The following is a 25,815-nucleotide window of genomic DNA, read 5'->3' as shown; positions in this document are numbered from 1 at the left end:
TTGGCAGTATTGTGTTTTTACGTGATTCATAAATAATAATTACATTTGTCTATTAGAGAACTTTTTATTCAAAGAATTTAAATTAAAACTATCAATCTAAAATTCCTCATTTTATGATAAAATTGAATAGAATTGAATATATTAATAAATATTTTGAAAAGTTGCAAGAACTCCTGGTATTACAAGCTCACAGAATACAGATCACTTGAAATTACATGCAGACTGTGTAGGCTGAATGACTGCATTATTAGAATTTTTCAGTTACCAAGCTTCTGTTTCTGAATTTCCAGATAAGTCATATGTGCACTGAATTTAAGCATTATAAAAAAACAGGGTCCAAATATGTTGAATTATAGTCAATTTCAGAGCAAGCAACATAAAGGTTTTCATATATTTTCTCTGATAGGCCTGTAAAACATACATTTGTGTAATTTAAGGCATGTCAAACTTCCAGTCCAGAGGTGGCTTGAGCCTGGTTGACTTGAAGGGCAGCTACCTAACTGCAAGTAGCAGTCTATTGAACACACACCTTAGAATAGTTTATTTATGTAGATAAATTCACTAGTACTTTGGCTCATCCACAGACATTCCCTGTTGGTTTTTAGATTGATTTTGTTCTTTTAACAACGTTCAAACAGAATGAAAATAGTTAGAAATAACTGGTTGTTCCAACTATCCAGTGCCTATCAAAGTAAATTTTTGTAATTTGCACCAAAAGGAAACACACACACACACACAACCGTAGAATTCCATACAACTGAAAAGCTTAGAATGCCTGAAGCACCTTTTGTCTACACTTGGAGTTTTGTTGTGTTTTCTTTTTCTAACAAAAGGAAAAACCTTTGAGTGCTCAGCAGGAAAAAGGATGTAGCTGGTCATGAAGCTGAGGGTTTTTTTTTTTCATTAAAACTTGAGTACCAGCTCAGAGTGTTAGAAATTTCAGTTGTGTTCACTTCTTGAAGAAGATTGACAGAAGAAAATCTGTCCAAAAATATTCTAGAGTGGGCTTCTCATTAAATTTTCAAAACAAATAGAAATGGCCATCAGCCATTTTGATGTGGCTCTGGGCTGCCTGGTCTGGTGGTTGGTGACCCTGCACGTAGCAGGGAGGTTGAAACTAGGTGATCATTGTTCCTTTTCAACCCAGGCCATTCTATGATTCTATGATTCTATGATTCTATGATTCTATGATTCTATGATTCTATGATTCTATGGTATGGTAATGAAGTGACAGTAAAAGACAAATGGCTTTATGGTTGAAGCAAATGTCTTGATATTGGGAATCATTCTATTTCCTTGAGCCTTATTGAGCAGAATTCAGCACTGCACTTCACAATTCCCATAGAAGAGATTGGGATAACACCAACATTTATCACTCCGAATTTCTGAAATTTGCTAGCTGTCTATATTTTCAAGTATTTGAAACTGATCCTATTCTCATACTAAGGTGCTTTGATCGGTCTGAGAGTAAAGCTTCTTTGGTTCTTTTCTCTTTGCAGTATGAATAACACTGTAAATAGCAATATTGGTATCAGCTGAGAACAAATTGGAAAAGAACTGGAGTGATTAATTAGAGTGACCAATTAGAAAAATAGATAGTCACAGTCTTAAACCACAGTCTGTGCTGTTTAAAGTTTTTGAGCTTACCTATGCATACTAGATCCATAAAACCATACAATCCATAGCAGGTTTGAAAAAGGCTGTCCTTTCTTTGCAATACTGCATAGGGGCTGAAGGCTGACCATAGAAGCCAAGTCACACTTGCTACTAAGAACAGAGATCCTAGGATTACAGCAACCATCTGCACTTTCTCAACCAGTGTTATAGTAATGCTTTGCCACTAAAAGAGAAACAAAGGTGTATAAGATAAAAATGTTATTTTCTGTGATTGTACATTCAACTCCACTTTTTTTCCTGAAATCAGAAATTACTTTAAAATTTAAACATATCTTCATAAAATGTTACTAATATTTTTGACACTAACATTTTAGAGAACTTTTTTACCTATTTCACTTTAGCTAAAAGTGAAACTAATAGTTGCTTCGCCATCTCCTCCAGCATCACTACCATCACCATCTAGCTGTGAACTTCAGAAGAGTTATTAGTTTATTTCTATTTTGAATACATAAGCACAAAAAAAAATTAGTCTTAGGAGCAGAACTCAGCCTTTCATATTTGTATGCTAACAAACAGAATACAAAGAAAGTTGGGAAGCCAGTCTAAGTCTGTTTTTATGTTAGTATAACAAGTTGAAAGTGACAGCTTTCCTTCCCATCCCACCCCCCTCCAAGTCCAAAGCCATTTTCCACTTTTCTGCTGCTCATCAAAGAAGCTCCTGCCTGTCTCCTGGCATGCAAAGGGAGGTGGGGTTCTGTGCATAAACCAGTGTTAACTGTACAAAGAGACATCCATAGCTTAGTATGGAGGCAATCTGAAGACTTAGGAAGAGCCCTGAACATAGGTAGCACACAAATTTCTTTCCAGTGCACACTACCTATGTCTGCCTTTCTTAGAAAGGCGGGATTGTATGTATGTAAGATAATTCAGATTTGTGATGTGACAAGATTTTAGTATGAAGAATATGCTTACTGAATTTTGTCAAGATATGAATAGAAGTATTGTAAAAATAAAAGGTCACAAAAGCAAAACATAACATGACAAAAAAAAAAAAAAAAGAAAAAAATCATCCTAGATTGCCCTTAATGTCTGTGCTCTTTCATAGACAATTATTTGTCCAAATTAGTTTGCAGACTCGCCACTCTAGCACCATGATCTGCTGCAGAGATAAGAGTGCTGAATCTTTAGATTGACATCATTTCTGTTCCTAATTTTGAAAATATCTGCCCACTTCTTGGGTTGCAATAAGGACCAGGTGGATAAAGATCTAGTGAACCAACAGCTCTATTACTTCTTTACCCATCTGGTAATAGTTTTTTTCTGTTAGTTTATAAAAGCATTATTTTTTAACAGCAGTTGGGTAGCCAGTATTGTATGACTGTAAGATGCTAGAATAATTCAGGTTGCAAGGGGCTGTGGGAGGTCTCTAGTTCAACTTTCTGCTTAAAAAGGGGGCCAGATTGCTCAAGGCTTAAAAATCTCCAATTATGGACACAGCTCAACTTCTCTGAGCTATCTATCTAGTGCACTTCTTTACTGTTCTCAGGTCATAAAACTTTTTTCTTACATCCAGTTTGAACCACAATTTAAGCTCTCCCATCAAGTCCCACTGCTAGATGAGCAATAAGATCCTCTCCCCTTTTCTTCCATTTCAGCTTTTCCCATTAACTTTTTTAACTGGTGCCTAATTTGCACACCTGGTCCTGCTCACCTCCTCTTGTTGCAGCCTTCTGAGTATAACAGTACAAAAAGGTAGCCATACAATTTGTGAATTTTGTATTTCAATATGCTGCTCTTTTATGGTTAACTTATTAAACTCAAACTAATCATTTCATTGAAATATGAGGTTGGATTGGAGCTATTTATATTCAATAATAAATTGTTTTTTTTAAGAGTAAGCCAAGGATGGATACTCATTTCCTTTGTTAGGAAAGTTTTTTTTACAAGATCAGGGAAGGTCAGTTACAATTGATGCATGACAGAATGGTATGAGCTTCTCATGATTCAGATATTGTACACAGGACTTAACTGTCAGGGCTGAAATTCATAGAGCTCTCTTTAGACTTGGTGGGGATATGTTCAACAAAATTATTCTTCATTTCACAGCTAACGCTACACAGTGTGACCTGGCAGGAAGTTGTCAAAAATGCTGTTGGTTATGTATTTCTATCTTCTTTCATTATCAGTGTAAGACAGACCCGTAATGTGTTTGTTCAGAATGCATGAAATCATAGTATGTTTACATGAAGTAAAATTTAGTTTTATGCATTAACTGTCATAAAATATTAAACTATCAAATTCATGGAAGAAGCTAGCAATAAACTGAAAAAAAATAAATCTATCACTGAAACAAACAGCTGGTCTTTCACAGTGCAATTCCCTAAGCTTAGTTCAGCTTACTTTGAATTTTATTTTATTTTATTTTTTACTTCAATTACTCTTAATTATTCTTCAAAACTAGCACTGAGCAGAAGGAAAAGCAGTCCTAACGTTCAGGATAAGTAACATAGAGTGCAGTCTAGATATAAAGCTTACCCTCAATTCTAGCATTGCCAGGCATGCAATTTCTATGCCTGTCATCTCCCGTTCATAACCACACTCAACCATTTCTGCTACTTTTTTTTTCTTTTTTTTCTTTTTTTCCTTTCCTCACGTAAAGGTCTCACTAGGGCATCTATTAACTTACCCCAAACTTCCTTCTAGAAAATCTTGACCTTTAAAAGTCCTATGAGACATAGATATGATCTCAGTCTCTTCCTGGCATCTTCTTAATAATGTGTTCGAGACATTTTATTGTTCTTGAGATCAGATGAACGGGCTGTCAAGAATGTAAGTAACAATCATCTCTCAACCTCCATAAATTTAATAATTCCAAAAATTCAACATACTACTATGCTACCGACCAGTAAGGGGAGCCACTTCAATTACTGAGAAAATGCATAATCCTTCCACAGATCATGATTCCTAATTCCTTTGCCATTAAAAATCAATGAGCAATTAAAACAAAAACAAACAAACAAACAAAAACAACAACCAAGAACCCAAAAAGGGGGGTTGGATGTTCTTTACTATTACTCAGCTGCTTTGACCTTTGTGGTGTCTGCTGTCTTTCTTTGTACAAAAGGAACTACACTCCTCCACCTTTCTGAATATGAAGGTCAGCAGTTTCTAAGCAATTTACATATTTTATCTTCCTATCAGTACAGTCTAAGCTAAACTAATCAGTAAGATCCCACAGTAGACAGGGGAGGAAGGGTGGTACACGTAATATGGAAGGCACTCAAGGAGTCCAAACAGTTTTACACAAAACTGCTAACTTTTCTCTTGGTGCAACGCTGTCTGCTGTAAGAATCCAGCAGCATAACAGCGAGAGAGTAGGGTAGATGGGTGTTAAACTCTGACGTGATCAGATTCAGGACTTTGGTTACTGTATATGTCCCTCCTTAGTGCCAATGGCAAGAAGACCATGCATGATACTGATGTCTAACTGACGAGAAATGAAACTTCCTTCTCCCTGGCCCTCTGCCCCGAAGCAATTTTGCTTTAGAAACTTAGTCTGAGATTGCCTCTCAGGAAATATATGGCTTCATTTTTCCCTTAGCTTTTATTGTGTTTAGGTATGAATTATAAAGAGCAAGCAGATTGAACTGAGACAGGAATATTTTTCACATAGAGAAGGTATTCTATAGTTATTGCACTATTCGTATGTAAATAAGCTCCAAAGATTTAGTTCTTTACTTAGCCATAGACAATATTAGCCATTAGGCAATGAGAAGGAGCTACATGGGACTGTATTGTTTGGTTACACTGCATTTTATAACAGAATTTATGAAGAGGAACAGCAGTCGTAGTCGCAGTGCTTTCTGCTATCTGAAATCTCATGCAAAGTGTAGTTACAGTGTGTGAGTATACACTCTGATAAATGCTTAGGGATAGAAGAGTTTTTTTGTTGAAATACCGAAGACATTTAAGCCTGATTTGATTTCTCACAATCATTCACCTTACTGCATGCCCTGCTATGTGTTCCATTCACTTCAACTTTTATTATTAAAGTAACTGTTTATGACAAAGAAATCACAAAAGTAATGTGGTAAAAGAATCAGCAATAAAGAAATTGCATTTAGAATTTAGCAGTCTGAATTATTTAACATCTCAAATTAAAGATACCATTATTGGTATGTCATAATTTAAATCCGTTATTTACATAAAACTATTTCACATTTTCTTCATATAACTTGCTTTGTAACTCTTAGTTGCTCAAGGTTATAAATTATGACTTCCTAATTTGTCTTTGTCATTTGCTGACTATACATCCCCATAAACATTAAATTCTTTTAGCTAAGTTTTGACAAATCAGAAAAGTTCTATGCAGCCTTTCTATTGTAATCTTCTGTGAAGTACATTAAAAAATAAATAAATATTTTGATTCAAACTGGAATTTTGCTTTAAAATCAAAATTAAAAGAAAACTTCAAATATTTTGTGTCTGACAAAAATAATAATGATTTTTCATAGACAGATTCTTCAAAAAAAAAAAAAATCTCCTTTAAATTTCTGTGAAATACTATCCCATTTCATATTGATCCCTATCATATCTGTAATGTTACGAGTTACCATGCCATACCCAGGCTTCTGATTTTAATACAGCATTGCTTTTTTGTCCCTTGAGAATTCCCTATACTTTCATTTCTACTGACACTTTATTATGTTTGGCTTTGGTAATCTTTTATTTACCACTGCTCTTCCTTTCATAAATCATTTGGGAGTCTGGTACATATATGTACCCTATAGAACAATGAACCCTATAGTTCTGTTTCTAACCCCAAAACCACTGTTCCCATAAGTGCTTTATTAAGGATAAATACTGCGTAATTTCATATTTTTCAGGAAGAGACTTCCAGAAGTTGAAAGAAACATACTGCTTTGAAGGGCTAATTGCTAAAGAATAAAGTTAATAAAGAAATATGCATGTTACATGCTAACATAAAAATTGATAGAGTATTCAAAGATTTATCATCATGATGATAAATCGGTACTAACTTAGCTTTTTTTAATTGTGCCTTATAAAAGCCTGTTGATTGTCATAAAATGCATGGCAGAAAAGTGATCTTAAAAGCACTCAATGAGACTGAAATTGGACTCAAAATACTTTATATGAAAAATGTCTGCAGTGAAACTACAGATTTTCTTACATCCTTAATAAAGAACATATGAAAATTCCTCATGGCTGTCCAGATTAGATGACAGAGAGTAATCCCCCTGCATATAGTACTACCAACTCAGGAAGACTAGGAACAGGATGAAACAGAAAACTTTCTCAGAGGTGTTCGAGGCCATGTGGGATGGGGCTTTGAGCAACGTGGTCTACAGGCAGATGTCCTTGCCCATAGCAGGGGGGTTGGAAATAGACGATCTTTACATTCCTTCCTACTCAAATCATTCTATAAGTCTGTGAAGACACATATGGACTATTCCATGTTTGTGAAGGGTAACATTATCTTTTGAATATGTATACCTTTACCACTTACTTAATTTTTGACTCAGTGTTGAGTTTTTCAAGCATGTGACCATAAACAATGGGTTCCCTTCACTTTTTTTGAATTCATGTAGTAATCTGGAATTCAATGCAACTAAAGTTCTGAATTATTGTAAAAATGTATCTAATTTTAAAATATAATAAGAAGTAGCATATGTGTGCACACTGGTTCATCATCAATCTTATCATGTCGGTATTAAGCTAAATTAGATATAATGCTGAACAATAATATACCAACTAGTCCGCTATGAGACATCTAAATTCTCTGAAGATGCTCATAATCTCTGCTGAATTTTGATGTGGTATGACATGGCTGCCACCAACTATCTGTTCTGTCACTTAGAGACAGCTTATTTAGATGCCATCACAGGAGCGAGGGTAGTTGGTGGTAGGCTCTTCTTCTCTCTAGTCATTCTAGAAGGTGTATTTAATGTAAAAGTAATTAAAAATAGCTGGTGATGAACCAACATTATGGTGACCTATTATAACGTAGTTCAATTAACCTAAAGATGTATTAATGATATGACTTCAAAAAGATTTTTATAGAATCTTCTACTGTCTCTGGCTGCTAGAAACAGGTAACTGTGACAGGAACAAGTTCTTAAACACAGACATTCATTATGCATAATAGGATTTGCAATCTGTTTATGAATAAAACTCAAAGAAGTTAAAAAACTCAATGATTTAGGTGCAGTACATCATTTCTGAAATGCCTATTTGTTGTTAGTAGTCTAAATGTTCAGATAATTTTTCTAATGTGTTTTGCAGTATGCACATAACATTATTTGCATGATTTAAGGTGCAGAGATATTGTCAACTTATTGACCTACTTGGACAGAAAATGCATAGGATTGAGTATATGTATGTATACTCAATGTTATGCCCTTTTTCGCCATAGGCTTCTATTTTTACAAGGGCTTTTCTGAAAGTAATGCCTCCTATTGTTTTATACTGACCCGCAATGTCAGAGGCAGATGTTGGTGTTATGGCAGAATAAGTTTAACCTTCCCACCAATAATCCATTCCATATTGTTGCCATGTGACAGATAGCAGCAGAGTCTGACAGAATGGCTTGTGGTATAGAAGTGTGTATGAAGCAACGGGAGGCAGCGGATGGTTTCAGCGGTGGTATCAGGAATGTGAAAGACAAGGCACATTCCAGACAGCCACGCAGATTTTTATGAGCACAGCATGCAGGCTTTTGTTAATTGCTGGGGGAAAAAAAAAAAAAAAAAAAAAGCATAGCTAATGGTGGTGACGATGATGAAAAATACCATTTTGTAACTGAGAATTTGCCCTATCAAATAGTGCTATTGTGCTTTTTGTATTTGTTGTAGTTTCCATGGAAATAAATAGGAGGCATTACTTTTCAGAGTGAATTAAGAGTGTGTATTTCAAAAGTAATTGACAGTACAAAAATTGCAGCTTCCCTTTAATGCTTTCCAATTTTGATGAATTATTAAGATAGAGTTCCTGTAGTCATAATGCAATTATCTTTTCTTTCATGAATCATATGGTCAAGAATATAGATAATTCAGCTTGCAACTTCTCAGTCTGCTTGGAAGCCTGGACATTCTGAAAGTGTAACATTCACTGCGGAGGCATATTCCATCTGTGCAGCACACATGGAATTTAGCTGATAGTTCCTGGAAGTGTTGGCTTATTGCATGTACCTGGCAGGGTAGAACATCTGCACTTACATTAGATGCATCATCGATTTTTGAGATACCAGAAGCCTAGAAATCCTGAAAATCTATTTCACTTTGGATACAAAATAATAGTATTAAAAAAACTCTGGAGATGTATTTTCCTTCTCTTAGGAGAAAGGAACTAATTGCAAATTATAGCTAGGATGGTTGAGTAGATTTAAAAGGAAAAAAAAAGCTGACCGTGAGGATAAGATCATGCAACTCCTTGAGATATTAGTGCACTCACCAAAAGTCTTGACAAATTGTTCAGCAGAGAGGGAACAATCCTCACCTGCAAAAAGCCCTGACCACCTATCAGTGTAAAGAGGGATCATCTTTTCTTGACTATTTTTGCTGGTGCCTTCTTGTCTGTGTTGAAGTGTTCAACTATTAATTCCAGTTCATTTACTGAAACTCATGTTTCATCTGCTAACTGGATTTTCCAAAAGTGGTAGCTCCTATATCTCTGTCTTTTTGACAATATGAATAATTAAATATTTTTTACAACTCATATAAGATGAAAAATAAAGGGTTTAACCTGAAAATATTCTATATCCTAATGGTTGATGCATTTCCTTTTGAAAGGCCTTCATTCAAACCCATTCTTCACCTGAATTAAAGCAAGATTTTAAATTTCCACCTTGTAAGATGCTATTTTAATAACTGATATTGACACGTTATTCAGAATATGCAATGACTTTTCAAAGTCATTTACTGGAACACTTCCAGTTCATATATACCAGACACACAGAAGTTTGCTGAACCAAAGAGAAAGCAAATTTAATTGATTCCTGTACTCATATCACCTCTATAAGGTTGGGTTAGGGATGTGATTTTAATACTACACAAAGCATGAAAACCTATTTCTGACACTGGTCTACCTCATCTGTTCTGAATGCTGACAAAGAGACCATGGTCTTCCCTGAAAAATAATCATAAAAATGATGTGAAGGTGAAAGAAATGCTTTACAATTCAATACAAGGGAATTGTAGAGAATTCTGGGAAATTCTAGAGTTCAGAGTTTTGAGTTTACTGGAAAATGACTGCAAGGAATTTTCTATATCATTTAAGTACTTTAGAGTTAGAATGCAAAGAATTAATATATTTTTCCAATCTAGGCCCAACACACAATGATGGTTAAATGACAGAGACAAAAAATGTAGGTGTACAAACAAATTTGACAGGATAAGCATGATCAAGAACTTGTTAAGTGTCACTGTGTTTCAACTACGCAGCGTTTTACTGCTTTCCACCATCTTTATCTCATCTGTCCAAGTCCATAAGATATTAAATAATATATCTTCATCTGTTGTCACTGGATTCTTTTACATCCTACAAGAAGCTACATACACAGCTGAGAATCAGGCCCTATTCAAGAATTTTGGCACAAACCAGCTCTTTAGCATCTGTTAGGTATAGAACTTGAAGGACATTCACTATCCAGTCTTCTGCCTTTCTATGGCAACGACGTGTTTCAGTAGTGAAGGGTACCTCACAAGAAAACATCTGACTGTAAGTATTGGCCTCGGGCCATTTGGCCTTTCAATCATAACCAAGAGTAATTCATAGAATTGTATCAAAATTTTCATGTGACTCTAGGAAAATCTTTGAGGGAAGACTAAGTGCTTCTTTGTGATATATAAAACAAGGACACTTCAGATTTTGAGGGCAAGGTAAAAGCAACATGCTTAGTTTAGAGTTAAGGTTGTTGCCTCACCTAATTCCTAAGCAAGATGTATATATCTTGGGTAATGGTTAAAAAGTAGGACAAGAAATATGGCAGTGTAATATCAACCAGTATGTAATCACAGAGAAGGCAATCCTAGGTTCTGGCCTGCACAAAATCTGGCAAAACCTGCTTTAAAATTCAATTAGGAATTAATGTACTAGATTGACAAATCAATTAGATTGATTGTGTAATCAATTACATTTGCAGTAAATCTTCACTTGAAGACAACAGTCATAATTAGATGATTTCAGACTATGCAAATTAATATAGTAAGCAGCCTACTGCTTGAAAATTTGGCCAAATAGAAAAATTCATTTATTATGATTCCTTTTGTTTTAGATATTATGTATAATGTATAATAATTAAAACATGATATAAAAACATGCACAATACATCAATGATTGTACCTATTAGTATGATGTATGCATTTTACAATTTCTAACAGCAATAATTATTACTACTAATTCTAATTTAATAAGCATTAATATTTTAAAAATCAATTGTCTTAGTAAGTTTTTTTCAGGTATTACTACATAATCATGGCTACAAGCTGGTAGGTACTATTGTTTGAATTAGCAATCAGTTTTTTTCTAATAGTTTGGGCTGGCCACTGGAAATACACAGCTTTCTTGCTTACTGTGCATCAACATTCATAACACTACAAGAAGTAATGGTTATAATAATAAAAACTGTTATATCCAATTCATACTGCTGTGCTTGGTAGCTTTTAAACTATAAATTTCTCTTGGCCTAACGGTGCTTATATGACTCATACATAACCTATGTACATCCCTTCCAGTATAAATAAATACAGACATAAAAATATCCTTGTTTTCTCTCAAATCAAGACACACCTAAGAGAAAGAAGGGTACATACAAGCTGTACACAAAGAAAACACTTGTATCAAAGAACTTCTTACTGTTTAGTTAGTTAGCTAGAACTACTGCAAATTATTTCCCAAGTATGTGTCGGTATGTATTTTGGTTGTCTCTCTAGACAGTAACCCCCTCTTTAAATTCAATAATCATATATGACAGAGGTGTTGGTCTTCTTTTCACATCAGCTGCTCTACCTTAAAATCAGCAGTATTACATGAGTCCTTAACAATATTAATAGGACTTGATGATGTTTGTTTAGGTTGCTCTTTGAAAAATACTCCAGTGATCCTATAGGAAGTCCTGAGACAACTTGAAAAATTCAGAATGTCCTGAGACACTTCAAAACATTCTTCAAAAAAAGAATGCACTTGTTCACCTCTCTGGGACAGACAGAAACAGGTAAGCAGATCTTCAAAAGTCTGAAGTTTGTAAGCAACTCATACCTCCAAGAACTGATGAAGAAAGTATACCAGGTAGAAATCTGGCATTGCCCTGGTCAGGAACTTCAGTTGAATTTATTTTATGGCATGAGTGATAGCCATAGAAAACCATAAAATCTAAATGAAAAATTCAGAGTCAACTAAACCACAAGTGTATCAATAATTATATAGATTCCTTTAAACTACTGCTTCTTTCATAAGAACAAAACTCACTAGTCTCTCAGAAGAGAAGTTCTTAGATCATGTGGGTCCTAATTGCCATGGCTAGGTTTATGGCACTCATGACAGCAAGATGTATAAAAGTATGAAGATAATAGCCAGTGGATAGATGAGTTTTTGAAACCCTATAGCCATAAACTCATCCAGTGAATCCACAAATCTCTGAACACATTCAAGTACCTGGTAACTGTATCAACTTTTACTAATGGAAAATCTCTGAAGCAGACACATTTTCTAGGAATCATCAGCTATTTTACCTATTTTTGTATCTTTTAACCAAACCTAAAGAAATGAAAGAATAGACTTTTGAAATTCGTAAGCATTTGATGCTCCCTTGCCATACAGTGAATGAAGATCTTCCCCTCAAGTTTGACAGACATCAGATGACATCAGTAATTAATCAAATTTCTATTTAGTGCAAGTTTTCAGAAAGCAGTGAGATGATATGCAATACTCTGTAAGTAATGCTTGAAGAAAAAGAGACTCTCTTTATTAAATCTTATGAGGATTTAAAGTCATAATTGTATATTTCAATACAAGCAAAGTGTCCTCTTTGGAAGGTGATACTAAATGATTGGAGTTTCAAATTACTCTTGAGGCCTCTGAAAAAAGAGGTTCTGTGGAGAACAGTTGCAAATATAGGAAAAGACTGCATACATAGGACTCCTATATTCTATTAATGTTATTCTGACAAGATACAGTGAGCAAGTGTGTTATGCTGATTCCTTCAAGCAAAATAAGCCAGATTGCTTTCCTCCTATGAAACAGCAGCCCTGAAATTGAGATGTTGAATCTTGTCATCCACAAAGGAACACAGTGTGCTGGAAGTAACCACAAGGTATAGTAGATTGTAAATTGCAGGCTGCTCAGATAATGGCCATTAGAGATATATAAAATGTCCCATTAAGAAGTAGACTCTCCCTGACCGTTCTTCCCCAGTGAGCAAAAGAAACTTCCTTAGCATGAAAGAAGAGAAGGCGTATGGAAGTGTACTCTCATTTTCTCAGAATACAGTTTCCTGGATACCCTTGTTATGGCATTTTCCTTCTTCAAGATCTTTGTTGTGCTTGGAGGACTCTTCTTCCAGTGTTAGCATAGTTGCTAAATATGCATGAAGCTAGCAAGCATTTTATCTAGATGGTGAAGGTCATGACTGTCTGAAACAATTAAGGAATTACTTTTGGAATTTTATTTTTTTGTTTGGGTATAAAAGACCAGAAAAAAAAAAAAAGGCCTTAGCTTTAGGATATGGCCTTCTTCCAATAATTTAGTTTGTGTGGGTATCAGTATGGTATATCCCAGTGCTGGGAATACGCTCATCACAGAAATGGCAAAGTTTAATGCTGCCCTAGAGGGAAAACACTGCCATAAAAATATCTAAAAATATAGAAAGGAGAAAAAAGACTATTAAGTGGAAAAAAAACCTGTGTGGCTAAAACTCCAAGACTCATTCTCCACTGGCCTCATTGAAATGTAAACAAACGTGACTTGGAGAAGAAATACGAAAATGAAAATAAAAAGGAAAGATGAAATAAATTAAACAACAAAAAGCAAAGAACCCTATGGGAAAAGAGTCATGCAGGAAAAACTCACAATGCAGAGAGAGTGCTCTGACTCAGACAAGTACTTCAGAAGAACTGAGGTCAAATGGTTCTTTCACTGTTGCACTATTGGCATGAAAAGAGACGGACTGTCTTCTGTACATTCTGCACGAATAACAAGAGTCTCCAGTCCGAATACCAAACACTAGATTTGAATCTGCATATGGGACAAGAAATCATAAAAAATGTGAGTGCAATAATTTGAAAAGCTATCTCACCTTCATTGGAAACTGACAAAATTCAAAATCAAGAAGCATTAAAAGGAAATTTTAAAATGAAGTCAACGAAGCCAAATTTCTTTGATAAATTTCTGTTGTGGAAAAAACTACAGTAGCATTTCACAGGTGATGCAGGGTGAATGGTAGAGAAGCAAAGAGATTTTGACAGTGTCTGGTGCCCAGGCTACTTACACTGCCAAGGAAGCACGAGCAAAGGAATCATAAACAAGAAGTACAAAAGCAGCACACTGTCATTTATTAACAGGTTTATCTATTAAGAGTTAGGACATGCCTGCTGGAAAAAAAAAAAGTAATTGTTTGTAACATTATTTCACTAAGCCCTGGTGCTGGGAATTAAAGAACTGAATGATCAGGATTTTGGACTTGAGAAAAAAAAAAAAAAAGAAACTTGTATTTGGAAAGCTTACATAACTCTCACTGCTAAATAAATTTCATCAATGTTAGGCTAGAATATCAAGCTCTTTGGGAAATATCCATTAATTAGGAATAATTAAGGAAAAAGACAAAAAACAGTAACTCAAAGCAATTGAGTTGGTTTGAGTTGACTAGCAAGTCTCATACCTGATCTTAAGCCTTCCACGTTTACCTAGATACCCTAAGCATTTAAAATGCCAGTAGCTATGTTTATGTAGCTAACTGGATTCCCATCCATGCTATCCTTAAAATTTGGAAGTATTTTTCTAGGTGAGATGTGTAGTTTATGCTTATAATTGCAGTAATGACTTTATTCAAGATTTTTTCATGACAAACGCTAGCCATTTTCCCCCATGAAAATTTTAGTTATGAAAGTATCCAGTATTTTCCCTTAAAGTAGTTAACTCACTACACAATACACCAAGATAACAACACTCTTTAAATATATGCATATATAGTATTACTAGATCAGGTTGCCATTAGCAATTAATGCTTTATATTTTCAAGCACAGTTTGCAGTCTACATAGTACTAATTGCTTTTCCACACCATGCAAGCATTCAGAGAATACAAGAAGAAATCAATTGGATTTTCTTATGAGCAATAGAAAGTAAAAGAATAACATAGAAGGGGAACATCCTCACACCTTAGTACTATTCTGTTGGTGGTAGTGGGTCTTTTTGTTTTTGTTTTTCTGAATGCTCTACTTATTTTGTTTATGTATTCAATTATTTTAATGCACAGTTCAAAATAATGACAGATCTGGCAAGAACGCGAGTGAGCTAAATGTGGTAAGTTTAAAATCATTATCTACGTATTAGTACAAAATTTTTCTCTGTGCTATCATTAAAAATTCTTTGCGTAACCTATTTTTTACTGCAATTCCTCTATCTTAAATAAACAGACATAAGCACCAGACTGGCTTGTCTATCTCCCTGCATGCCGTAGCTGATGTTCTGACAAGAATGACAGATGTCCTATCAGTTAAGATGCCAAATTTGACCAAATGTTCCATATAGCAAAGTATGAGCACATAGAGAATCAGGAAAGATGATAACAAGAGTTTTCTGCTCTACAACCATTCTAGCAATGTCCCAAATATTGACTACACCTTTTGGATTATCACTTCAATCTTCAGCTATTCCAACCATCAAGTAAGCATATTTTTTTCACCATACACCTCTAAAATCCTGTCTAGACTAGGAATATGCAAGTTTCTGAGCAAAATCATAGTTTTAAAACATATGATTTCCCATTTTTGACAATTCTCCCCTATATCTACCCTCTTCTTCACTTTCAGCTCTCTCATATTCACTTTCAGCTCTCTCTCTAGTGAAATCTAATGAAATCAGCTTCCTTCCCTTCCATGAAACTTCTACTGTCTGTTCTTTTAAAAACATTTAATTTCAGCCTTTCCTTTCATTTTCAGTGTTGTTTTTACAATTTCTCATGTTCCTTCCTGATGGCTTCAGCTCCCATGCTGATTGTCACTCTGACCTCTTAGATGAGTATCATCTCTCTTCATTGGGCTTACACATATGGCTCGGTGGTCACAGTAAACAAACAGCCATTCATTGCTTAGAATAGCTTGTCTCCCAGGTCTATATCCAGTGTTTGTTATTAATTCTTCTTTATTCTTACCAAATCATTACTGTGATATTACTGTGACAGAATTAGTCTGTTTGCTTACATGGTGTTCTTTGTTATGACTTTCAGATCACTGGTACTGATGATCAGCAGTTTCCACAAGTCAGTGGAACTGCTTAGCTTGTATCAAGTCAAAAGGTTTACCTACTCTAGTAGCTTCTCCCTAGAAGTGGTTAAAAGTAGGTGCTTAGGAAAACAAAGAGCTTGAGATATACAACTACTTTGTCTAAGCTGAATGACCAATCTTTCAGATTGCTCTCCCCTTTCAAAACTAATATATGTGGCATATATGGATCTCAAGATTTTCATGTTCCAGCCTTTCTCCAACCCATCAATCTGTTCTGTAACCCAGTTAATATATTTAAATATCTATTTGGATCTTCCTGTTCACAATGTTTCTATGGTGTTTTCTATACTACATATATAAAACGATCTCTATTTAAAAATTTAATTTCTCATCATCATTTTCATCTTAGGTCTCAATTACTGTAACACAGCTTTTAAGCTCTTGACAAATGTAATTTTCTCAGCAAATTCGAGACTGCTTGAAACACAATTTTATAAGCCCTCTACTTTGACCAAGTTACTGCCCTTCTGTCACCCCTGATACGGGTTCTTCTCTTCTCCATCACACCAAATAAAAAAAGATTTGATTGTTAAGAAGTACTTTCAGGCTTTTACTGATGCATTAATTACGTTCTAATGATTACTCAGACACTGAGTCTCACCTCTGTTCAGTTCGTAATACCCATTTGTATGGGAACTGCTGAGTCATGGCCTGAACCTCTGATTAATCACCTGAGGTGAGCAATGAGTCAGCCCTGGGAGCACAGGTGAAGGCAATTCACCTGTGCTGCAGGAAGGGGTGGAGCCTGGCTCCACCTCTCCTAGACCCACTTAAGAGCTGACTACCAGTAGGGAAGGATCTCTCTCTTCAGAAGATCCACTCCACTGGTCTTTCCTGAGTGAGCCCACAACATGGGTAAGCCTCCTATTTATTCTCTTTGCCTTGCTGTGCCTAACTCTCTTGCTTATTTCATTATATAATATTCCTTTATATAATTTCATTGATTATACACTGTCTCAGCCAAGTTTTCTTTTTTCTAACTTCCCTTCCTTGCTGCTTTCACATTCAAAAGGTACCTGCAAACCCTATTTTCTTCTCAAGCGTCATCTTAAGCATCATCCCATTTGAGATGCTAAAAACACAACAAAATTTAAAACTGGTTAGTGTTTAGAGACTACTGCTTATTTGACAAGTTTTATATATCCACACAGATTTTTTCCTTTTCTCTTAATTGAACTGCTATGTAAATGGTCCAAGATACAGTGAATAATACCACGTATCCTCTTGGATCTTCGTTACAGGCAACGTGATAGCTCTAATACTAGATCATTGTTAGAGCATAGTATAGTTTAAAAAGCACAGGTGAAGATTTGAGCCTTCACCCTTTCCCTTTGTTAGTTATGGCTTACAAAAAATAAATGCTTTCTTCCAGCTGAGCATAGTCGTTATAGATAACTTTTATTACAGACTTACTATATTTACTACACTGGCCTCAAAATTTAAATATCTAAAGAACTTAATTTCTGCGTTTTTTAATATAAAGCATATGCATATACCTACGTTCAGTCTGCTACAAGTCCTTTATCTAATTCATGCCACTGTGATAATTCAGATTAAGTGAGGACTGTTCACATCAACAAAATTTGAAAAATTCAGCTTATAATTCACTGAAACTACTGAACATCATAATTTTTATGTTGAATATCTCAGACATTAATAATCATAGTGAAAGACTCTGAGAACCACGGAACTCGTACATCATATTCCACCTCAAGTAATTACATACTTGCTTAAATAACAGTGACTACCACCCTCTTTTTTTTGTCTGTATTCAAAAATCAGACCTAACAATTAAGAATTTACTTTTTAAAATAACTGTTTTACTGCTTTCAAAAAAAAAAAAGTGATTAAATGCCATGCAATTAGCTTTTAAATTAGCAAACCAATTTGCTGCACCAGTTTTGGAACAAGTCCAGTTCATCTGAAGTACTAGAACATAACATGTTAATGAACACAAATGCAGAGTATATTAAATATCTCACACAGCTGTAACTTTATGACAGACTACAGTAACAGCCTACAAGAATCCCATTCTCTAGATATATTTATTGCTAACTTTTATAGAGGTGATGTTTTTAGCACCAAAGCATATTTTCCCAATCTTTGTGTGACTGTGTTCCACTTCTAAACGTTATTTCTGAATCATACAAGGGAATTAACGTTCTGCAGTATACATTCACATTTAACTGCAAGCCTTGTGGACAAATTTAATAACAGCTTAATAATTATGCAGCTCTAAAAAATAAAGCAATGTTTATATTTTGTTTAGGAAGGAAATCCTTACAAATTATAAGGCCTAACAAACCAATATCAACATTATTTCTGCTAGTGCTTTCTTTCTGCTCATTAATCTATAATGTAATTCTAAGTGATTAAATTTTTCAAGTCAGACTCTTGAAGTTTCTCCTTTCTTTTTATCTCAAAAAAAACATCCAAAATTCCCTGCCTAAGCTACCATTTGTTCCATCTCCTCTTATAATTTTGGGTATTTTTTTGCTACTGATTTCTTAATATAACCTTCCCTATTACTGGATCAAATTCCTCTTTGCTATAAGAATTAAGTCCAGCAACATGAACATGTGCATTCATTAAAGGATTAGTCCAAGGCTGAATATGTTTCTTCAATATGATGCTGAGAAGAATGCTGAAAAAAGGGATCAAATGACATTTCTTTGTGAAGTGTCATATCAGATGTCACCAATTTGTCTATATGCTCATCTTCCAATGTTAACCCATTGGTTAATTTAATTTTTTGTATGAAAATTGTGTGCTTCCACTATTGGCTTCTTAAAATGGAATTAACTAACACTTGCTGAAATACAGAAAGTGGTGCTGAAAAAAAATCCATGGAAATAGACACTTAGCACAGCAAAATCTTTTCCTTGAATGTACTGCCTCCTAAGAGGTCCCTTAGGGATTACCTTCCCTGCCATGAAGCACCAGAAACCATGGGAAATGTTAGATTTTAAATGGAATATTCATATGTATTCCAATATTCTGTATGAAAACATAGAAAACTTATTAACTTTGTAAGCATTGTGACATTCCATAAATAACTGAGATAAAAGTAAACCTGAGGACATGGTGTAAATCTGCATAGGCAATTTAGTTGAGGAAAAGTTACTTTGGTAGATAACACTTTTGTTTCTTTGAAAGATCAGTTTTCATAGATGTAATCCATAAAAGACTGGTAGAGACAATTCTGAGGCATGGACTGAAGCATACTGGCAGCTGCAGAGACAGTGAACAAATCCTATGCAAATATTGTATCTAAGGTAATGCTTGCTTCAGAAGTTCTAACTACATTCGCTACTTCAATGAAGATGTTGTAAACTATTTCTGTACTGAAACGGTCTAACTCTGACCTTTAGATTTTTATAAAACCTGACCTAAAAGTTACCTTAAAAAGGACTTTAGTGTAGTTAAGCAAATGATCCAGAACTTGTCCAAAAGCTTAAACAAGGGCAGCTATTAAAAATGTCATAGTCAATAGTATGGAAGAGAGGTGAGGGCATTTTAAGATTGATTGCCCTTAACAAAATACACATGTCCCTCTAAAGAGTTATAAAACCTTTTGAGTTTCAGGAATCTGATCCTAGCAATGCAACATAAATTGTGATTTCAGTATGCAGCTCCATGAAATCTTTTTGTGCCCTGTCTTGTCAAGAATAATGAAAAAAAAATAAGTCACTGCTATAAAAAAGAAAAACAGCATCCAGAACAAGTCAGGTATTCTTACAAGCTGTTAAAGGAGATACCTGAATCTAGTTCCCTGCTCTGAAAAAAAAAAAAAAAATTCTGCTATAATGGATGAAAAGAATCACATTATCTTTTTGCTCTTCAGGTTGTTTCTACTTCTCTTTTAGCTTGGCCAAATGTTGCTGTCATCCACTGAAACTCTCTCCTTCTGTTTTCCACAGGTCCGAAACTATTTCATACATACTCTGGTGTCTCAATTGGCCTCTGCCTCTGTTCCAGAGCCTCTTGTAAGTTATGTTATATCTGCAGATACTAAGGCTACCTTTGGAGATCTCAAATTGTACCATTTGCCAGCTTGCAGGAAACTGTTAGAGTACTGTTTCCAGGGACTATCACTGCAAACAGTTTATAACGATATAACTTCTGCTAGGAAAAGGATACAATTCCTGTGAATATTCACGAAATAAAGACTTTCAAAAGATTCTTAAAAGCCAGTAGGATCAAACAGAATACCGTGCTGAGCTGCCAAACTACCAAGTCGATGTAGAAGTAGAATCTACTACCTTCAATTTCTGACGGCTCTTACAAATCCACAGCTTTTTTTACATTACAGAGGTTCTATCCAGAAAAGCTTATAAAAAATTCCTTTTGTGGATTCATTAAGGAAAACCTTGAAGTCACAAGTGGCTCTGAAAATATACTTGTACCTAATATGAATGGCTGTACACAAATTTTCCAGATATCCTATATCCACAAATGCTTATCACTGATACACAACTGCTGTTAGCATCCAAGCATGCCTTTTCTATAAAGGTCCTCTCAAACTCGGATGCACATAAATGACCCAAGTACTTTGGCCCTCAGGAACTTCAAAATCCCTGAGCTCATAAGATCAAAATAAAAAAAAAAAAATTTAAAAAGATACAAGTAGCTTACTAAATGTGTTCCTCAGATGTATGAAATTCAATTTCTAGGGTGCAATTTAAAGTCTCTAAAGAATTCTGATATGCAAAGTGGAGTAAAGACTTCCCAACAGATCTCCTAAAGCTTTGAATTGCCCCTCCTCCTCCCTGAAGGTGCTACCACTATAACATTTCAACTTCCAGCTGCATGTTGCATTGCTGATAAAAGGGATCTGTAAGAAAACATTATTGCACATTTCAGTTTCTGAATCAGTCATTGGTGGACAAATCTTAAAGACCATTCTTCTATTCTGGACCATGCTAGGACTCAAAAGTCAACTCCTTTTACTTTTTTGGAACTCAAACTATAAAAATGAATGAAATTAACTTCTGAGTCTTTACCAAAATATTTATATATTTTTAAAGTTTAGAAAGAGAAGCAGGGAAGTCCAAATTTTTTTGCTTTGTCTCAACATGACTTATCCAATTACAGGATTTGGCAACCTTTCAGGACCAATTTTCTGGCAAGACAAAAGCTACAACATACCAGAATCAAACAACTGCATGTTTTTGTATTTAACTGCTCTTAAAACCTAACCTCAAGTGGGTGCTGGTGCTAAATGGTGAAGCATATAGGCTCTCCCACCAAATTTTTCAAAAATTTTGAAATAAAAGTACTATTTTGTTTTTCAAATGTTACTGGAAATGCACATTTTTGAAAACTAACAAAAATTACCTGGCAAGGCTTCTTCATTTTAATTGCTATAACATGGTATCTGTAACAGCAGAGTTCACAGGTCCATGACCCTCTTTCACTAATCCACTTTAGCAGGCAAAGTTGATGTGTGTATCTTACTGACCCATCACAACGGCAAGGATTTAATAATTCACCCTGAAAAGGCAACACAAAAGCATGAATTGTACAGAAATATTTTATGCATGTGTGTATTCAATACAAAAGCATTTACACCTCTGTAATTATGAATTGGCTCCGATTTCAATACACGAAATAATAAGCATGTATTCTTGGCCACGGTAATCCTCAGCAGATAACCTGTCTTAAAAAGATGTAAGTGCTTCTGGAAGTACGGAGCAAGGTAACTATCTATGCATGTATGTGTATCTATGTGAAAAAAAAAAAAAGATTACTGTGCATCAGCCAACAGTAGTGTATCTCAAATAAGTACCACCCAGTGAGGTGGTGGAGTTGCTGTCTCCGTAGGTGTTCAAGAAATGTGAGGATATGGCACTGAGGGACATGACTTGGTGGGAATGGTGGTGGTGGGTTGACAGTTGGGCTAGATGATCTTAGTGATCTTTCCAGTCTTAATGATTCTATGACATGGTACCAAAAGTAGCTTGATGTATTTCCCCAGTCATTGCTAGGTAAGAAACTGATGTCGTCACAGGGAACCGTGTTCCTTGAGCAGGGTTTTATATTGATCAGAGAGCCAGCTGTCAGACAGGACCAGAAGTAATCTGACTAAACACTTCCCTCACAGTTCATATATTTCAGCATTTTATAAATTGGCTATTCGCCTATTTCCTTAGAAGGATTCTTTTAGCTACACTAAAAGACCAAGCAGAAACTGCTAGTTACAGTACCTCTGCTGTAATGCAATGACTGTGAAGACACTTGGACGCCTTTTTAGCGTTATCTGCAAACACACAGACTAATTTTAAAGGACAATAGGAACCGGAGAAATTTCTATCCTTAAAGTCTCTGAGGGGAGAGCCAGCGAAGGCGATGACCAGAGGACAAGCGGCGCATAAGCTGATCACGGCAAACGGCTGGCTCTCCCCGCCGCCCTGCCCCGAGCTGTGGGCACGGCACGCCGCTCAGCAGCCGGTGCCGGCGGAGCCAACGGGCAGCGCTACCGGCGTCGGCACCGGGCGGCGGGGGCCGGGCAGAAGGCGCCGGGCGCTGTCCGCGGTGCTGATCGGGGCTCGCTCCGCGGGGCGCCGCCTCACCTGCTCGGGGCCCTGGAAGCAGATCTTGCAGATGGGGCCGGCCCCGCCGGGGTGGCTGCCGCTGCCGCTCTCGCTGCTACACACCGAGCGGGTCTCCGGCTTGTCGTCGGCCGCCGCCCCCGCCTCGCCGCTGGAGCCGCCGCTCTCCCCCTCCGCCGAGGGGTCCCCGCTCGCCTCGCCCGCGACGGCCGGCAGCTCCAGCGGGACGCCGGGCTCCCGCTGCGGCTCCCCGGCGTGCGGAACGCCGCTCTCCGCGGCGCCGCTCATGTCCGGGGCAGCGGGCACCCGCGGCGGGGAGAGCGGAGCGCGGCGAGGCCGCCCTGCGGGCTGCGAGCGGCCGGGAAGGTGACCCGGCGCTGCCGCCTCCCTCCCTTCCTCCCTTCGCCGCGCCCCGGCGGCCGGGTCCGGAGCCGCCCCGGCGGCGTGCGCGTGTGTCTGTGTGCGTTGCGGTGCGCGAGGGCGGTGGGGCGGGGCGGGGCGGGAGGAGGCGCCGAGCGCGAGCGGGGACCGGTACCCGGCGGGAGCCCCGCGGCGGTGGGGCGGGAGTCTGTGAGAACCGCCGAGGCCGCCCCGCCGCCCGGGCTCGGCCCTGAGGGGACCCGGCGCTTTGGGGGAGTTGGGCTGTGCTGCTGGGAGGCTGGGGGAGCTGGCGAACATTCAACAGGTGTTCCCAGGGGCAGAGCGGTGGCTCACCGAGTCTCCTGCGGCTGGCCTTTTTTTTTCTCTTCTTCTTCTTCTTTTCCTTTAAAAAATGCATTACATCACCTCGGTTTCAAAATTAAATCTGCTAAAAGCATCACGACCGTCTCAAAAAACAAAACAAACAAAACAAAGAGAAAAAAACCCACAGTACACCAGCTAGAAGTTCCTCAGACTTTGGCTAGGGAACATATGTGAATTTCAGCATCCAATCTAACACCAGTGCACATTTCATCTCGTGAAAATGACAGCAACTGCCTGCATGGGGGAAGGAGAAAGCGCAGAAGACAATTGTGAAGCTACATGCTCCTCTACAGCCAGATTTAGATCCAAGAAGCAATGAGCTCACCTGCCTTCACCAAATGCACTGTGGCTCTGCGTGTGCCACTGGGCTGTGGACTTGCCGAGGTGAGGTGCTGCCTCCCCCAGCAGATCTTTGGTGGCTTTCTCAGTGCAGATGTTTTGTTAGGAAACAGAAGAGACACGTAGAGATAGAATAGAACACTGCTTAGCCAGAAGCCATATGGCTGAACACCCACCAAACACCTCTCCATCCCTTGCTCTGATGGCTCTGTGCTAGTTAGGCCAACACTGACCCTTTTGCTTGGCATTAGGGAGAGATAGCTCAAGACTAGGATTTCTTTTGTTCCCAAGGTGGTGGTTAAGTAGGTGAGTGACATGGATGTATCCTGATTTAGTGGTGCAAAAGAAAAATATCGCATCGATGGTGACATTAGGACAAACTGTCAATGTGGAAATTCTTCTACTTTTACTTTTCTCACGGCAAAGTAATACCTGGAAAAGTTGCCAGAGAGACTAAAGGGCGATAGGGACAGACTTAATCAAATAGATTAATTCTAAAGGAAGAAGAGGTGATCACAAACAAAGCCCAAGAAATGTCAGAAGAAACAGATGAGTCCAAAGTGCTTGGTAAAAGAGAGGCAGAACCAGAAGGAAAAGACAGGGAAACTAAGGTCATGAAATGAAAAATGAATGCTAAAAAGTTACTCATCTGCATGAGAGAAAAACAGCATGCCCTTGCTATTTGTTAAATGTGGGGTTTTATACTATTTTTTCTTTCTCAGCCCTTTGTATGTCATTGCTAATTCAATAAATAACACAGCTTTTGAGAAGGATGCAAAGAGAAGATAAAAATGTCATCAGAGAAATGGAATGGCTCCTTAATATTAGAATAAGAAAGAAAGATGTGACTATACAGAATAATGCACTGTATTAGGAAGGTTAATCTCTCCCACTTAATCTTGCTCAAAATAAATGCGCAAAATGACTCTTAAAGGGAACACATCCAATCTGAATTGAAAGAATGATTCTTTCTCACACATGTAATTCATTTGGGGAGTTGATGGTGAGTGGGTATTTCATAGACATGAGGTTTTTAATACGTCACCTGTTTGCACGTCTATCAGCAGCTAGTGTTATGCCAGCTAAAATAAAAATGCAGAGGCTATTGATCCTCATGTTTCAGAGCATATTAGTGATACTTAGCGTGCCGGGGTGGGAGGAGATGCCAACAAAAGAGCAGAAGGGGTGAAGAACATTGTATAACACATCTTCCAACCAAAAGTAACATTTAGCCTTCTGCTGAGTGAGAGATGGGAATAGAAGCCAAAAACAACGATCGAAACAGAAAGAAGAAAAATTTAAGCAGAAAAGGGTGTTCTGCTTCATAACAGCAGTAGTGTAGGTGGTTGGGAGAAAGAGAAGCTGAAAACAGGAAGAATGAATATGGGATTAAGACAGTGGACTGCATCTCATGGGATTTAGGTGCAAGCACAATTTTGTGACACGCTCCTTGAGCGACCTTGGCCAAGAAGACACCCTGTCTATGAGCATGGGCAGCTCATAGCACACCCTGCTTGGGGCCAGCAGCCTGCAGGGAGCATGAGTGTCTCATCTGCCACCTCTTTGGGAACAGCAGGACATCTCAGCTGGCACCAGATCCTCAGGTGTAGGTGTAGTTCCCTTCACTCTCTCCTTATCCTGTTCTCTGTGTAAACTTGAAAAAAATAATGTTTGTATTCTCTGTTCTCACCCTGCCTCTGCCATTGTTACTGGCAGAATGAGGCCACATTTGTACCGTCTTGCTGTTGGCTAAGATATCCAAGTATTACAACAACACAAATTATAAGGAACAATGAAACAAGTAAAAATAACACCGAGGTAATAAGACCGTGGGACAGTGAAATGAATTGCATTATTAGTGGGCAATGAAAAAAACAGAAATACGGCTCCCAGGGGAATGAAAGTTGCTTCTCCTTTATCTTGGTTGTGCAGGAATAATGGACAGCTGCAAGAAAATACTTGCAGGATATTATACTGGAAACACTGTGTCACTGCACATTTAGAAGCCAACTCCAGCTCTCCTTTTTTCCTCAAAAACTTTTACTA

The 25,815-nt window shown here is 37.3% G+C and overlaps 1 protein-coding gene and 1 long non-coding RNA gene across 2 annotated transcripts in view; one reads left to right on the top strand and one right to left on the bottom strand.

The window, feature by feature from the left end:
- MARCHF11 (membrane associated ring-CH-type finger 11) overlaps positions 1–22,989 on the bottom strand; it is a 29,438-nt gene extending 6,449 nt beyond the window's left edge. Inside the window, exons 1-3 of the mRNA XM_031589228.2 lie at positions 22,708–22,989; positions 21,473–21,628; positions 1,648–1,840 (exon numbers count right to left, since the gene is read on the bottom strand). Coding sequence (XP_031445088.1) covers positions 1,648–1,840; positions 21,473–21,628; positions 22,708–22,974 — 616 coding nt within the window. The 5' untranslated portion in view covers positions 22,975–22,989. The remainder of the gene's footprint in view (positions 1–1,647; positions 1,841–21,472; positions 21,629–22,707) is intronic.
- Positions 16,877–21,317, top strand: LOC149918456 (uncharacterized). The gene is made up of 3 exons (XR_016465473.1): positions 16,877–16,990; positions 20,056–20,121; positions 21,230–21,317. It is a non-coding gene; the product is annotated as an uncharacterized LOC149918456 (long non-coding RNA).
- Positions 22,990–25,815: the final 2,826 nt, after the last annotated feature.

Source organism: Phasianus colchicus, chromosome 3 (assembly GCF_987193195.1).
Source record: "Phasianus colchicus chromosome 3, bPhaCol1.hap1.1, whole genome shotgun sequence".
In the NCBI taxonomy this organism is placed as follows: domain Eukaryota; kingdom Metazoa; phylum Chordata; class Aves; order Galliformes; family Phasianidae; genus Phasianus; species Phasianus colchicus.
The sequence above is the reverse complement of the archived record's forward strand: the minus strand, read 5'-3'. Positions and strand labels throughout refer to the sequence as shown.